At 53.5% G+C, this 16,174-nt stretch overlaps 1 protein-coding gene across 3 annotated transcripts; it reads right to left on the bottom strand.

The window, feature by feature from the left end:
- Nucleotides 1–9,215: 9,215 nt before the first annotated feature.
- Rin1 (Ras and Rab interactor 1) lies at nt 9,216–16,123 on the bottom strand. Of its 3 annotated transcripts, none has more exons than XM_031389248.1 (10): nt 15,180–16,123; nt 14,837–15,017; nt 14,635–14,749; nt 14,473–14,545; nt 14,267–14,358; nt 13,391–14,131; nt 12,823–13,128; nt 12,369–12,500; nt 12,086–12,237; nt 9,216–11,295 (listed from the first exon to the last, which is right to left on the bottom strand). In XM_031389248.1, exons 1-10 carry the CDS (start codon nt 15,332–15,334, stop codon nt 10,846–10,848), a joined length of 2,397 nt encoding a protein of 798 aa, XP_031245108.1. In that variant the 5' UTR covers nt 15,335–16,123; the 3' UTR covers nt 9,216–10,845. The 3 variants fall into 3 exon arrangements, with proteins under 3 accessions (XP_031245108.1, XP_031245109.1, XP_031245111.1); XM_031389249.1 differs by having other exon boundaries at nt 14,837–14,890; nt 15,250–15,287; XM_031389251.1 differs by having other exon boundaries at nt 14,837–14,890; nt 15,180–15,211.
- Nucleotides 16,124–16,174: the final 51 nt, after the last annotated feature.

Here is a 16,174-nt window from a genome sequence, read left to right as displayed (position 1 = left end):
TTTTTTTTTTTTTTTTTTTGAGGCAAGGTCTCATATGTAGCCCAGGCTGAGCTGGAGCTCACTGTGTAGTCAAGGATTACCTTAAACTCCTGCTCTTCCTGTCACCTCTGGTCTGGCTTAGCACTGCTACTTCATATTCTCAGCAGATTTTGAGCCAGCTGGGGATGTGGCTTAGTGGCAGAGTGGTGTCTGGCCCTGGGTTGGATTCCCAGCACTGAAAACCTCTTGAGAAAGTGAAAGAGAAGTTTTGTTCTTTGGGACACTGTTTGGGACACTTTGGGATACTCTGGTACTGACCTGTTTGAGTTCAAGGCTCTCTCTGAGCCTTCGTTCATGTCCCATCCCACCCCCCATACACCCCACCCCCCTTTTGAAGACAGGTTTTCACTATGTAGTTCTGGCTGGTCTGGAACTCACAGAGATCCAACTGCCTCTGCCTCTAAGTGCTGGGATTAAGTGGATGACACCCCCCCCCCACACACACACACACTGTTCCTCTCTCTTTTTTATTTCACATCCCTTCCTCTTCCCCCCCCCACTTCTCTTCTTTTTTTCTGCCATCTCTTTCCTTTTGTGTAGGTCTCCCTGCAGCAGTACTGAGATTATGGGTGTAGGCTACAGTGCTTGGTTTCCATTGTCTCCTCCACAACACAGGGATGAAGGTGTGGGGATCCTTCAGCTCCACTATTGTGTCACAGCACTCCCTATTTGCATTTGTGTTTTGTCAACTGCAGAGTACAGGACAAACATTTGGTATCTTTGGAGCAAATCTAGATGCCAGTGGAGACCCAGCTGCTCAGTAACTAGTTCAGTAACGACCTCACAGTGCCCAGGTTGGCATTGTAGATGCAGCCAGGCTGTGGGAACCGCCTTGCGGTTCAAGTACTTGCCTTGAGCTCATAAGTCTTATGCTCAAAGCATGCAGGGTTACTCCCCTTCTCAGGAGAGCAAAGTCCATCCTTCCATTGGTGCAGGAGCCAAAGCTTGAGCTCATCCTTCTTTTCTATCTTTCTCCCACACCCCTTGTCCAGTATTTCAGCAAATCCCGTTGGCATCACTTTCAAAACTAGATCAAGAGTGTGACCACTTCACAGCAACACCTTTGCCTTCTGTCCACCCCATCACACTCCATCTCCTAGTTAGGGCCCTGCAACTCACTCTCTCTCTCTCTCTCTCTCTCTCTCTCTTTCCTCTTCCTCCTTTTCTCCCTTATGGGGAGAACCATTAAAAAACGAAAGGGCTGGAGAGCTGTCTCAGCGGTTAAGAGTACTCACTGCTCTTGCAAAGAGCCAGGGCTAAGTTCCCATTACCCACATGGAGGCTCATAACCATCTGTAACCCAGTTCCAGGGGATCTGATGTCCTCTTCTGACTCCTTCCATATACCAGGTACACATGCAGTGTGTACAGTATATGCAGGCAAAAACAGTGATAAAATAATCTTACCCACATACACACAGGGAAAAAGCAAACCTGGCCAGATCCAGCCACTCCTATGCTCACAACCCCTCTGGGGCCGCGTCTCACCCAGAGGTAGCCAAAGTCCTGCTCTGTGATCTGTCTCTAATGCTCAGTCCTCCCTGCCCTCCCTCTTCCCTTGGTCCTTCTATTTGTTCAAGCCACTCTGGCCTTGTCTCTACCAAGCCTTAGGCCCACCAGGCATTGAGCTTAGGACCTTTGATCCTATGTTCTCCCCTGCCTGCAACATCCAAATGCCCTCCCTCTCTGCCTTTTACTTTCTCAGGTCTCAGTTGAAGCAGCAATACCCCTGACCCAAACACCCACTCATGACTCTCCTCTCTCTGGGATCTCCCCCTACTGCCCACCCCTCACCAATTACTCTCTGTCATGGTGTATGCTTCGTTGTTGACTTGAATCTCCTTATGACCTGAATCCTACCCAGAATCCCTCAATCCTAGCTGTCATTATTGGCATTCAGAGATAGATAGTTATGAGAGGTTTGTTCTGTGCCCTGGCTTTGACGCCATACATGAATAGCATCCTTCCAGTTAGGACAACAAAAGCACATCTCCAGTTATTGTCAGGTATCACGTGCCCAGTGGAGAACTCCCATCCCGGGAGATGTGCTCCATGGCAGCAGACTCAATGAGCCATGCTGTGCCTGGGAGCCTCCAAGCCCAGAGCCTTTGCTTAGTAAGAATTGTAAGTAAGAATTAGTAAGAAGTGCCTGAAATCCCAGCACTACAGAGATAGAGGCAAAGGATTAGAAATTCAAAGTGATCCTTAGATGCATAGTGAGTTTCAGGCCAGGCTGGGATGTAAAAAGATAAATGAGACCTTGTTAAAAGAAAACAAACAAACAAACAGCAACAACAAAACAAAAAAGCCAAAAAAAACCCCAAAAAACAAAAAACCCCAAAACCAAAAAACGCAGCTGGAGAGATGCATCAGCGAGTAAGAGCGCTGACTGCTCTTCTAGAGGTCCCAAGTTCAATTCCCAGCAATTACATGGTGACTCACAACCATCTGTAATAGGATCTGATGCCCTCTTCTGGTGTGTCTGAAGACAACAACAGTGTACTCACATACATAAAATAAATAAATCTTTAAAAACAAAACAAAAAACAAACAAAAAAAAATCCAGCATGGTTGTGTTTACCTTTAATCCCAGCACTTGGGAGGCAGAGGCAGGCAGACCTCTGAGTTTGAGGCCAGCCTGGTCTACAGAGTGGGTTTCAGGAAAACCAGGGCTAAACAGAGAAACCCTGTCTACAAACAATCAAACAAATAAAAAGTTGTTGTTGTTGTTGGGGACTTGTTGAATACTGAGTGAGCACAGAGAAGTGAAGAGCCCGGCTCCTGAAGATGCCCTCGGAGGCTCCTGAAGATGCTCTCGGGAGGCTGCGATTTCCCTGGAGCTGTCACCTGCTTGCTCTCCACACTTGCTAGCTACCCTGTTGATTCTGGATCATCCCAGAAGTGGACCATTCCTGGTGGTGTGCATGTCTTTTTGTAAATGGGGAATCTGGGGCAGTGAGCGTCTTAGAGGGAATTAACTGCCAGGGCTCAGACTTGCACCGGGGCTCCTGATTCTCATTCTGCTTGTCTTCCAGGTTGCCGCACCTGTCGTCCCCTGAGCAGAAGTTGGGTGCTGGCACACCAGGATGATGGCCTGGGCTGAGAGCTCAGATGGGTTTGCGGGGTGCAAGGGACCTCCTTGCCTGGCCTGAGAGCAAAGTGAGGAGCAGAGAGAGAATATAGGCAGGGAGGGGAGGCCCGCCGTGGGAGGCTTTGAAGCTGCTCCTGAGAGGCAGAAGCTCCACTGTGGATGCCATGGGAAGAGAGTCAGGGCGAGGGAACACTGTGGTTGGTGGATGGTGGGTGTATGGGACCCAAGGCCAGGGACCAGTTAGGGGACTGTTGCAATCATCTGGGAAAGAGAAGGGATCTGGCTTGGAGAGCTGGGCTACAGGGCGGGCCGGGCTGGGGGAGGCAGCCTCTGGAGGTTCCTTGGGGGCGGTTCTGAGCCTGGTCCAAGGGTGTGGTGAGCCCAGTCATGCTTCGGGCGATGGCCAGTGCTGGGCGTCTGAGAAGAGGCTGTAGGATGTCTGGCAAGTGGGTGGGTCAGATCAGGGGTTAGGACTCCAGTTTCAGTAGGGCGAAGGGCTGGGGAAGCAGGCAAAGTAAGTAGAGGGAAGAAGGTCAAAGGCCAACTTCCAGACGTACTAGCTAGACCTACTTCTAAGTGGAGGGAAGCCAAAGTAGGAAAGAGGCTGAGAGGTGGGTGAGAGCATGCCTCTGGCTTCAACAAAGATTTGCTGGCCAAAGTAAGAGTTAGCGACATACTTCAGTATGTCAACCCCCCAGGTTGGGGGTCCAGCCCTTCTCCGGGTTGAGAGAAGTAGAGTGGAGGTGTCCTAAGAACTTTCTTCCCTAGTTGGGATGGGGAACATGAATACAGAGCACCAAGGATGTGGAAAGCAGGGAGAGGGGCTTACGGTTCTTTTCCTGTTGTTCTGGTTGAGTCTGATTCATATTGTTCACCCACTACTTGGAGATGATGCTAACTGATGTGACAAGTGATTAAAGCTTTGGTGGTCGATATGTGAATGGATGCATGGGTGAATGATGGGTAGATATATAGATGCATGGGGGGATGGATGGATATACAGGCAGATGGTGGATAGTCATACACATGTGCAGTGTATTTGGGTAGCTATACAGAGAGATGATAGGTAGATGGATACATGGGGACATGGGTTGCCACACACTTAGCTGAATGAATGAATGCATGGAAACAAGGATGGTTAGGAGGGAGGAAGGGATTGGATGGATGGATGGACCTATGTATGTATGTATGTATGTACATATGCATGCAGTATGTATGTTTGTAGGTATGTATGCACATATGTGCATACATAAGTGGATGGGTGGATAGGTAGATATATGTGGATTTTTTTTTTTTTTACACAGAGTTTCATGTTGCCCAGGCTAGCTTCAAACTACTATGTAGCCAAGGATGACCTTAAAGTTATGATCTCTCGGCCTTTATCACCAAGTGCTAGGATTACAGGCATTTATCACATTGTTTCTAAAACATGTGGATGCATTGCTCGATAGAGGATGTAAGCAAAGGGCCTGAGTTGTCACTGGCAGGCACCCTGATGAGTGGCATTCTGAGAATGGATGGCTATGTCTCTGCAGGGAGACAATCCAAGACAGGGACAGTGTGGGTTACCACTGCAAGGAACAAATGAGATGAGTTCCCACACACAACTGTGTTCTTTACTGGGGCCTGAGGCTAGTGTGTCTTCCTGGCTGGACTGGAGGTGGGTGGGTAGCAGGGTGTACCATCTCAGATTCTGCTGGGTCTCCGTGCTGTGATAGATGGTTTTGGATGCAATCTGTAGGCCCAGAGGGGAGGGGATAGGTGGTCTAAAGGATAGCTGGCCCAGAGAAGGTCCCAAAGAACAGCTGGGTGGGGGGATTGGGTAAGATTGGGGGCGCCCCCCAGGCAGGCATCCTTAAGAGCCTTGGCATGCTGGCCTGCTGAGCCAGCACATTGCTTTGTGTGCAAATCACCTCCTTCTCTTCTCTCTCTTCTGTCCCCACCCCCACCCTAGTCCCTGTCTAAACTCTTCTCAAACCATCCCAGCTTTCAGGCTGTCAGAAGGAAGGGCCGAGAGAGGGCGGGAGGCACCCAGTCTTGGGTGGGAGCCAAGGTGGGTTGGTGGGAGAGGTTTACCCTGGGCAGCAGTGGAGGAGGAAAGAGTACATTTGAAACCTCCTCCCCTCCCCACTGTTAGGGCCACGCCCTTTGTGCTTCTGGCAAGACAGTCCTGCAGGGAGGGGGTCATGCTGTTGGGGACAGGATGGGTGGGAGACAGAGGTTTGGAGAACTCGAACTGGGAAGAAGGGGTTTTGGCCCTCCTCAGCATCCTTGAAGCCAAAGAATTCTGACAGCTGGGGGTAGCTGAGGGTAGAGCGGGGCCTTAGTCATAGAGACCTTGTGTGCATGTGTCTACAGGACAACGTGCTTGCACACAGGGCTGTGCAAACACATGTGTATGCACAGCCTTGGCATGACTACACATGTACACAGCTGGGTGTCCCAGCAAGTTCACACCTGTGCCCACAGCTGCAAGAATGAAGCAAATGGCTCCTGGCGACATCCAGCTTAGGTCCAGCTGGGAGCCTGAACATCTAGCCACATCTGCCCTCAAGAAAGGGAATCCTGGGACACGTGTCTAGGCTGGAAGGACCAGCCCTGCCCGAATTGTGCAGGCAGCTCTTCTGAAGGCCTATGCGAGGGTACTGTGGGTGTAGGCTCTCTGCTTAAGAGGAGGATCGTTCGGCTTCGCCCAGTTTGTTGAGGACTTCTCTAACTTCAGTCCCAACTCCTAGGTCCTCACCCCAATCAAAGATCCCAGGCCTGGGTAACAAGGCTACTGGTCCTCACTGTCACAGGACAAGTTTCTTTTTGCCGCATCTTTCCCCAGTTACCCCAGTCCCAGTTTCTCTGATCTCTGCCATACCCGATGCCTCTGGAACTTTCTCCGCAAGTATTTACTTTTCCTTGTCTCTTCCTGGATCACACCTCTCCCTCCTGCACCCCTTCCCCCAGGATCCCAGAGTCAGGGGTCTCCTGCCCTAAGAATTGTCCTCCTGTTGGTCTGGGGTCTGTCTCATTGCTTTCAGCTTCCCCCTGTCTCTGCATCTCCCATCTCTCTCCCATCTATGTAGCAGTGTGTCTATCTTGCCACCATCCCTGGGTGGTCTAGCCTCCCTCCTCTCTCTCTGTTCTGTATCCTGGGGGTTGGCTGGGTTGGAAGCCAGGTCTGGGGTCTGTGACCAAGGCCAGGAAGGAGAACCCAAGCAGACATGATATTTATGTTGAGACTTCAAAGTGGAGCCTGGGCTGTGGTGGGGGTGGAGGGGGCTGGCAAGCAAAAGCCAGACTGAGGTCAGATCACGCTCCTCCCTAGTGAGGGTCTCCTTGGTGACACACACCTCCCCCGTGGGACACCAGACCCAGAGTAGGGATGGAATGGTCTATTTTGGTGCAGAGTTCCAAGAAAGGCACTTCCTGTACCCTCACCCTGCCCCCATCCTTTCTTCCTGTCACCCTGCAGCTGAGTCTGGGCAGCTTGGCCCCCCTTCTCCCGCCCCCTGTAAGCATCCCTCAGTTGGGAACACAAGGATTTCTGGGGATGGCAGGACTAAAGGGCTCAATCTCAGTGAGAAAACATCTCAGGCACTGGGCAGCCCATGCATCCTCACTTTCTGGCAGAAGTTTTGCCTGGCAAGGCAGCATGGGCCTGTAACCCCGTCAGCCCCATGCAATGGGACCAGGCAAATCTTGCCTTTCCTGACCTTTAGAGTCCACCAAGCAGACTGCCAGCCGGAGCCCAGAGGATTCAAGATGGACCGAAGGTCACCTCCCCAGCTAAAGACATCCAGCTGCTAAAGTCAGGAAGGGGTGGGGGGTATGTTCCAGCCTGGAGGGCGGGGCTGATTGTCTCACCCCACAGCTCAGAGCGGGGGGCTTAAGTCCTACCCAGGAGAACTCCTCAGGAAGGCCACCACCATGACACTCAGATCCAGAACCCACTCAGGTCCCCAGAGCCCCACCTCCTGGGCCAGCGCTCCTCCCCATCCTCCATCCTTCAACTCCTCCAGTGAATCAGGCTGGAATCTGATGAGCTCAGGCTGCCCCGCCCAGCCGGCCTGCCTCAGCTCCTGCCTAGCCCGTGAGGTCACCACACCCTTGCAGGGGTCTTCCCAGCCATTCAGTTTCCTCAGGGGGCCCACCAGGGGCTGTGTGTGTGTGTGTGTGTGTGTGTGTGTGTGTGTGTGTGTGTGGCCAGGATAGGCCAGGCTGGGTAGGAGATAGGGGTTGGATCTCCTGTTCATGCTCCAAAGTATAAAACCACGTGAGTTGTGTGTGTTGTAGGGGTGCTTACATCTCTAGGGCTCAGGAGGAGCAGAAAGCAGAAGGTATGCTGTGTCTCCAGGAGCTTGAATGTAACTGAGTGGTGATGTGTGTGTGTGTGTGTGTGTGTGTGTGTGTGTGTGTGTGTGTGTGTGTGGTTATTAGCACTTTTGCATAGATAGGTAGGTGAGTGTCAGGAAGTCTGTGTGTCACTACAGGCCTGTATCAACAGTCCCCATGTGTGTCCTAGTGGTGTCTGGGTGTGCCTGTTAATCTTGTGAATGCCTGGGCACTCTACTTCCCACCTGGGATAACAGCATCACTTTGCTTTGGAATGTGGGTCAGAGTGTTACTATGCTCTAAACTGTGGGTGTGAACATTGCTCACAAGGCCACAGTGGGATGTTAAGGAGGGGGAGGAGGGTGGGTCCGACTAAGTCTCAATGACTGCTGTTCACTCCACCCCTCATGGTCTCACAGGCCCCAGAACCTGAGCACGCAGCCCTTTCTTCACCCTAATCCTGACTCCCTCTGCAGTGATGCCCGGTGGTCTTTTATCACCAGTTGGATATCCATGCCTTAGGATAGCATCAGGGAGAAGAGGCTGAAGCGAGGTGTACGTGTGTGTACACAGCCCTCAGTAGAACTTGTAGGAAATGAGCCAGCCCTGGGAGCAGAGAGGACAGGTCTTGATGAAGTCTTCCGGACCTGCCATTATACACCATCAGCCCACACACAGTCTTACAAGTGCCAGCTTGGGCCAAGGCATTGTTCTAGGTCTTGAAGGCCTGCTGGGAGGAAGGCCAGTTTGGCTCTTGGCACATTAGTGAGGAAGACAGACAATAAACAAACTCACACGTACAACTGGGGTGACGATAAGATGACAAATGCAACACTGCCAAGCAAGGAAATGATGTGCCTGCTTCCAAGACCCCCAAGCTACTGGTCAGCGTCCCCGTCCTGGTCTACAGCAGTGGACACTGGATGAGTCACAGCACAGCTCACAGCCTTACTTCTAGGACATGGGAGATGTAGGAAGGTAGAGTCCCCGGGATGCAGTGGTCCAGTTACTCGCCAGATCACAGTACTTGGTATTGAATCTCTCTTTAGGCTACAAAATACACACACTTCTCTTTTGAGATTGGGGGGAGGGTCTTGCTATGTTGCCCAGGCTGGCTTCCAATTACGTAGCTAAGGATGTCCCTGAACTCCTGATTCTCCTGTCTCAGCTTCCCAAGTACAGCGATTACAGATGTGTGCTACCATGCCTGGCTTTGTTGAGAGTATGAATAAATAAATGATTCTTTCTCTCTGGAGGGTATATGTTAGAGTTTTAAGTCCTGTAACAAGCCACTTACCTGAAGAAGCCCTCAGGACCTACTTTATATAATGGAGACATCAGGAGGAGAAAAATAAAATAAAGTGGAGATAGCATCTAAGACTGGCATGTTACCACCATGCCTGCCTGGTGGGCCTGCCACCAAACTCGACTTGTGCTCACACTGATTTGGCATCGATAAAAGAAAAGGCCCAGAAAGCAGGCAGGAGCCAGCAGTGCCCCTTTGAACTGTGCCAGGATCCACATGGAATTCTAGGAGCCCAGAATTTGTACTGACCACAAAAAGGAAGGGCCTGAGGAGGTCCCAGAAACCTGGCTCCCATGAGATGAGCCCCACATCCTGCCCCTGGGGTTGTCTGAGCACCCCTGCAGACATTCCAGGTCCTTCCCCTGGGACTGAGTGCTACACGTCCTGTCTCATTCCCAGAAATGGCCTCCCTGCCCCATCCCACCCCCAGTCCCTTATTTCTAGTTATTGAGCTCAGTCAGTGGACACCATTTATTGAGCACTTGCAGAGTGCTTCATCCTGTACAAAGGATTAGGGAGGAAAGGAAGACACATAATGGAATAAGGAGCTATGTTGTTCAAAGCCTTGAAGATCCAGCAGCCTTGTGTGTGGCTCCTCCTGGGTGGTGGAGAAAAGGCCAAAAGAACCATGGCCACCCTCCCCCATGCCAGATGTCAGCTATCAGATCAACTTACCCCTTATCACACACCTCCCCCCTGCGGAGGGAGGGGGCCTAGAAGTGGGCAAGGAACTCTGGTTTGGAACCCTACACTGGCTAGATGTGGATTTGAAAGCCTACCCCCCTGTTGGTACATGTATTGCCTGTAAGTTGTGCTTAGAGGTCCAGGAGAGCCGCTGCTCTGAGACTGGCTGTGGTCTTCCTTTGTCTGGAAACAATTCTTTCCTAAGAATCTCTGACGGCAAGTGGTCTCTGCTCTGAACTTCCCAAGCTGCTGTAAGCGTGTGAGGCCAGCGACTGTCCACATTCTGCGGCTCTTCAATTCTCTTTAGCCATATCCCTCCCATCGCCTGGAGCTCGGTGGGAGAGTGAAGGTGGGTGACCCTCAGCAGCTTCTTGGGCTGTACACGCCCTCTTGTGGCTCTTGGTGGGTATTTCCTCTGTTCAGATTTGCCAATGGTTTCTCTCTGGGCTGGCTGCCCTGGCCTAGAGGGCTAGCTTGCTGGGATGTCTTGGGAATTACCTAACCTGCACTGCAGTGGGGCTTACAAATGACACCATCCCACATTACCAAGCTTTAGTAAGGGCACAATGAGTGGACTACAGAGGCAATGTTTGTAGACACTGGAAACTTCTCTTCCTGCTAGTGTGCGTTATTTCTCAGGGTCCAATTTCCCAGAACTACTTAGGTACCTCAGCAGATTTCTGATCTTGAGAAAAGACTGGGACAGAGGTGCTCTCTCTCCTGTGGCCTGATTTCTAGGGCAATAACCATCTTTGAACTGACTGGGAAAGAAGACACGGTGAGGGGGCTGCCTGGTGGAGGCTGCTGCTCTATGAGCTGCCATGGTTGCTAACACCTGCTCTTTCCTCTCTTTCCCCTGCCCAAGCTGAGATGCCAACCATCCATGTAGGTCCTGGGTCACTCCAGGAACCCGCAGAACAGCAGCCACATCCCTTCTCTGCACACCAGATGAGAAGAGCGGTTAGTTTGGGGAGCTTTGCTACCTGCTGGTATTCTGGTTTCCTGACCCCTGAAACTAGGAGAGACTGGAGTTGTACAGGGTCTTGATGCTCCAGCAACCCTGCCTGTGCCCATGGGCAGTGGGGGAGGCCGAGATTACCCTCCCGATATGCCCCTATGGTTAGCAGGTGGATTTTTCCTTTACCAGACACATTTTTCCCTGTGGGCTATAGGGAGGCAGAAGCCAGGGGCCTTGAACAGGAGGTCTGTCCGTCTCCCAACTCTCAGTTCTGCTCTAGTCTATATGGCCAGCTCCCTGTTCCCTAGCAGGTGGACTCATGAAGATTGGCTAGAGGCGGTGGCAGACACCACAGAGAACTGTGTGGGTGGTAAAGGAAGCTCTGCAGCTGGGAAGAGTGGACTCAGAGACTCCTGGGGCTCAGGTAACCTTCAGTCCTTCCTAGCTACTCTTCCAAGGCCTGGTCTCCCTCTGCCTTTTGTTCCTCTGGCTGTATGTGACCTCCTCTGGCCTGATCCTTGCCTTCTTGGTCAACAGCTATCTCAGGTTTCCCTTCACTGTTTAGACCCCCTTTCTCCTCCTCCCATGCTCCTGCCTCTGGCCTCTTGCTGCCTGTCTTTGCCTTCTCCACTGAGGCCCCCTGGGCCTCAGGGCGCTCTGCTCGGCGATAGATGAGGTAGCCAGTTGCAGGAAGCCTGTGGGCTAGGGCTTCAGGGGGCAGGCGATGGTAGCCCTGGTCCTTGTAGAGGAAGAGGCCAAATGCATCCGGTTGGGTCACTCGGAATTTGGTGGCACAGAGTTGGCTCAAGGTGGCAATCGAAGACCCTGGGGGCACAGCCAGGGTCTTGGAGGTGCAACCTGTGCTGGGGTCCTGGTAGGCTACTCGGAGGAGATGCTGTGCAGAAAGCAAGAACAAGTCCTCAGCTCTGTTTGGTTGTCACCACCAAAGCACAAGGAACAGGCTGAAGCTGTGCAGTGATAGAGTAGGATAGTACTAATCCATGGTGGACCTGACTGACTTGTGGGCTCCCAGGGGGGCATTTGGGCAGGGAGAACTTTGTGAAAAGATCCATGAGGAGAATCTACTGTGTGCTGGGCTCTCTCCATAGCTGTTCCTGAGGCTACCTACCTAGAACTATTCCCCGATAGTTCACCAGTACACCTACCCTTCATAGCAACCCAGGTGCCCATTTTAGAGATGAGAAAAATAAGGCACTGACAAAAAGTGATAGAGCTGTGATGAATCTGGGATCTGGCTACAAAATCTGGATTCATAAGCAAGACTGAGAAGGTTGAAGGTCAAGGATGATGCACCCTGGCCAAGGTCCAGATGGGAGCACAGACCAAAGCTCAAGGACAAGGAAGGGAAAACCTTAGCTGGTACTAGGGGCCAGGAGTTAGCTGTCACTCTCATGTCAGTTTCTATCTTCTTATCTGTAAAATGAGAAAAACAATAGCCCTACCTCTGCAGAGTTTCTGGACTGAATCAAGGAGGCTGCCCTTACTAAGCTCCCAGTCCAGGGCCTGACCCATGGAACACATTCTCCGGAAGGGCTGCTCTGATACTCGGATGGGCCTTTTTTTCTACCGTAGGATGATGCAGGGCTAGGGGAACTGTGTTGGGTAACTTTAGAGTCCCTCTGAGCACTGCCAACACTGGGAAGATGTGGGGAAGGGCTCTTTACCTGGAAGCTGTGAGTGGCCGGCAGGCGGCGCTGTTCCCAGAGGGCCAGAGAGCGCTGGAGCTCCTGTGCCGGGCTGAGTGGCAGAGCGCTGGCCTGGCTTAGGCCACCCAACAAGGCCAGGCTGGCTGAGAGGCTGGTCAGGTAGTAGCCGCCTGGGACACAGGGTACATGGAATGCAGTTCAGGCTGGGGTAGGGGTCCTGCCTTCCCTTCCGTGCTTACGAAGGACCTACTACCAGCTAAGAAGCCCGTTTCTCCCAGACAGGAAGTGAGGGAACTCTTACCCTCTCCAGTGAGCAGGGTGGGTTCCAGTAGCTCTGACATGTACTCAGCTTCTAACAGGAGGTCAGGAAGGTCGCACTGGGCCAAAACAAAGCTCAGCAGAGGCAGGAACTCATCAGCGCCTGCATTCTCTCCTGTGGAGACATGAAAGAAGGGCGTTCCAGCCTCCTCAGAGGCCCAAAGGTTGGGGTCCAATCTCCATGCTTAGACAGTGACCCCTCCCCTGCACCTGCTAGACCCCTAAGTAACGAGGTAACAGACCAGGACCATCATAGCAACCCCAGGGAAGGTTACAGGGAAGAAAGGCAATATTCTTTAGAGTTCCTGGGATGGAGAATTGGATTCTTCCATCCTGTTTGCAGTTCTGGGGTTCTGGGACAGGCTCCCTGTGGAAGTGGGTGGTGCCCAGCTTCTACCCAGACAGAGTGAAGCAGGGGAAGGTGGTGGGGGCCATACCTGCCTGGGTTTTCAGGGCTGTGTATAGCAGCTTGCAGGCCTGCAGGAGCCACTTGACCTGGGCACTAGGTGAGTAGGCACGAAGGAGCTGCAACAGCTTCTGGCGCACCTGTTCTGTCTCCATCGGGGAAGAAAGGTTCAGGCGGGACCCGAAGGCTCCAGGCCCCTGGGTCCGGGCCAGGCGGAAGCCCTCGGCTAGGCGGCCAAGGGAACCATCTGTGGAAAGCCGACGCCGAAGGCGGGCAGCTAGAATGGGGCGAAGAGGCTTGAGAACAGAGTGATGCAGAGACTTCTCCAGGACCAATTCTGCCAGAGAAGAGGTAGTTGTAGTCAGGGGAAAGAAGCCTAGAAGAGGAGGAGGCCAAAGCCAAGACAGGAGGTAGGGAGAAGGGTGGGGAGGGGGAGATGGAATTCAATGCAACAGTAGTGAGAAAGGGGATGAGGGTGGGGCACAGAGAAAGCAGCAGTACGTCATCAGGCACCCAGTCCCAAGGCAAGAAGAGTGGAGGAGAAAGGAGGATGGAGAGCCAGGGACATGAACCTGTGGAGGCCAGGGCTTGGGCCTTACCCAGACGCTCCGGTGGTAGCAGCTTCTCAGGGCCCAGCTCTGCGCTCAGCATGGCCCGGGCCCGACTCAAGGCCTGGCGGATGCCCTGCAACTCCCGGGGCTCGGGACCGGCCCGAACCTGGGTCAGTAGGTCCTGCACTAGCTGACCCACGGCTGTGTATCGGTTTTGCATTAGCATTGTGGCTGCCCGGCCCACCTGCCTCTCCGGTGCCAGGAGAGAGCAGAAAGCAGAACTCATGGAGCGAAGGAGAGGCCGACGGTGCCTTGGGCGGCTTAGGCGTGGGGAGGTTGTAGGGCTTCCTGGAGAACCCTCCTCCTCTGAGCTGCTGGGGGAGCAGCAGTCCACCTCCTGAAGAGAAGGTAGGGGAGGAAGGCTAGGGCTGGCAGCACTTCCTGGCACACGATACCCCACGGAGCTCTCCCTCTGCAGCAGCTGTCGAGGGGGCAGTCTTTCCGTTTGGCTGGAAGATGTCCCTGGCAGCTCCGGGACTGGAGGGGGCGGCACAGCAGGCGGAGACAGCGGGCTAGAGGTCTCTGTGGACACCCGCACTTTGAAACTCCTCTTGAATTTCTCTCGTTTGGTGGGGCCCAGATCCCCAGGGAAGAGGGGGTTGAAGAAGCAGAGGGCAGCACCGGTGCCCTGATCCAGCTCTTGAGGGGAGCGAGCCTTCAGCCTGGGTATCGGTGGGGCTTCCGAAGGCCTCTGTTGAATCTTGGTGTTGAGAGAGGAACTCCAGAACTCTAGCAATCAGAAACCAATGGGGGCCTCAGAGCTGGCTCTGGAGGGTGCCCATAAAGAAAAATCTTGGTTGCTCTTTCTTCCCCCACTTGGCCTCTGTGTGTCCGTCTGGGTAACAGGCTGCAGGGAACCCTTACCCATGCCCAGATGGGAGATGGCCTCCAGCTCTTTGTGGGTGGCTGCCTGGTGAATGGCTGTGGGGAGTCGGAGAGGAAGGAGAAGAACGTCCCTAAGGTGAGAGCAAGGAGCAGTCAAGAGTGAGTGGTGCTCAGATGCAGAGTGTGGGCAGAGAGTACAGAGAGGCAGGCCCAGGGGCCAGCAGGTGCCCTGCAGGCAGGCTCACCTGGTATGGCAGTATGCACAGATGAGCTGCACCAGGTCCGGGAACATGAGCTCTGAGCCCTCCAAAGAGACGCCTGAGAGACATTGGGAGTGAGGCTGTTCTCTGGGGACCTCCCTCCCCTGCCTGTCTTCCAGCCCCTTCCCTCCAGGCCACCCTCCTCACCACCAGGACTTTCTTGGATATAGTGGCTGGAGACAAAAGAGGGGCCACTAGCTTCTGGCAGCCGCACACACAGAGCCTGGCACTGGCGAGTGTTAGATTTCCGCACCAGGAAGGTCTGCAAGTGAATGAGATCAGGAGGCTCAGGACCGGTTCCCTCCCAGTCTTGGCTGGCTAGACCTTGAGGAAAAGGAGAGAGACTCACCCCCGGAGGCTCAGTCCTCAGCACGTGCAGCGCGGCTGCAGCATTGGCCCGCAGCTGTAACCACACAGGCCGGGTGATCAGCAGCCGCTCCCGAAGGCTCACTTTACGTGCTGGTTGTTGGGCCCCGCCTGCCTGTACCCCTCTGGCATCAGGTGTGTCATACAGTGGGTCTGGAGATGGCCTGGGGGCAGACACCCAGACCTGAGCAGGGGTCTGGGGTGAACGCCTCTTCCCATGCTGGGCTCCCCATCTATCCTAGCCAGATCCTCCTCTAACTGCCCTCACTGGCTGCCTCCCCCTCACAGGCTGCCCTGCACCTGGCTGATCCCCCAACTTTACTAACTTTTCTTTCTGTTGGTGCCCAGGTACAAAGTTCAGGCTGGTGGCTCCCAGAGGGTGTGCTCCGGTCTCACCAGGGTCTTCCATGGCTGGGAGCTCCTTCAGCTTCTCCTGGGACTCAGGAAGAGAATCCAACCCCCAAGGCACAGGCGTGCACATTCCTGGCGGTGAGTAACACTTCCTGAAGGCGGTTCGCCCTGTCACACCCCGCCAGTTAACTCTTGTATGTCCACTCCATGTAGCCAGTGTCCATCTCTTCTATTCTTGGGCAGCCTTGAATGGCAGAGGAGCCCTCCATGCCAGTGTCATCATCAGGCCCCAGCTGAGGGAGGACCACCTCCACACAGCACCTCCTGCAGCCTCCTCACACTAGGCAGAGGGGGAGGGAGGGGTTAAGCAGGACCGGCTAAGTTCTCACAGGCCCAAGCCGCACCCCTGGGTCACCTTAAGAAGTCTGTGGTCACTGGCTCATCTGCTCCAGCTTTGCAGAGGGGTCAGCCTTGTGGGAGAGCACCCCCTACTGGTTGCAGATGACTCATTCCTGAACCTAACTTGGGTTTTGTGATTTCAGGTTGCTATGGAGAAAGGATGCTGTGTCTCTATGGAAACTAAGCTCTTTGCTTAACTGAGGTTCTGGGGGTGGTTCTGACACTCACTGTTAACCAGAGGGGGAGTGTGGCTGTGAGGTCGACAGCACATGGTGCTGCTGCTAGCTGCCTCCCACACACAGGCCCTGCTAGCTAGCCTGCCTTGCCAATCTGCCAAGTGTCTGGGACAGGTGCAGACATGACCTGGCCTCCAGAAATGTCCAAAGCCCCTTCACCACACAAAGCTGTGTGCTTCACCTGTTTACCTGTGCCATGTGCAGCTTCCTGCTCTGGCCCCAATTTCCTCTCCCCAGGCTTTTCTCTAAGTCACAATGTCCCAAACTACAGGGACCCCAGAAAAGTCTATCTTAGGTGCTCCCCACAAAAGCCTTGGTTCCTTTGTAAGACAACA

This window comes from Mastomys coucha, unplaced genomic scaffold (genome assembly GCF_008632895.1).
Source record: "Mastomys coucha isolate ucsf_1 unplaced genomic scaffold, UCSF_Mcou_1 pScaffold21, whole genome shotgun sequence".
NCBI lineage: Eukaryota > Metazoa > Chordata > Mammalia > Rodentia > Muridae > Mastomys > Mastomys coucha.
The sequence above is the reverse complement of the archived record's forward strand: the minus strand, read 5'-3'. Positions and strand labels throughout refer to the sequence as shown.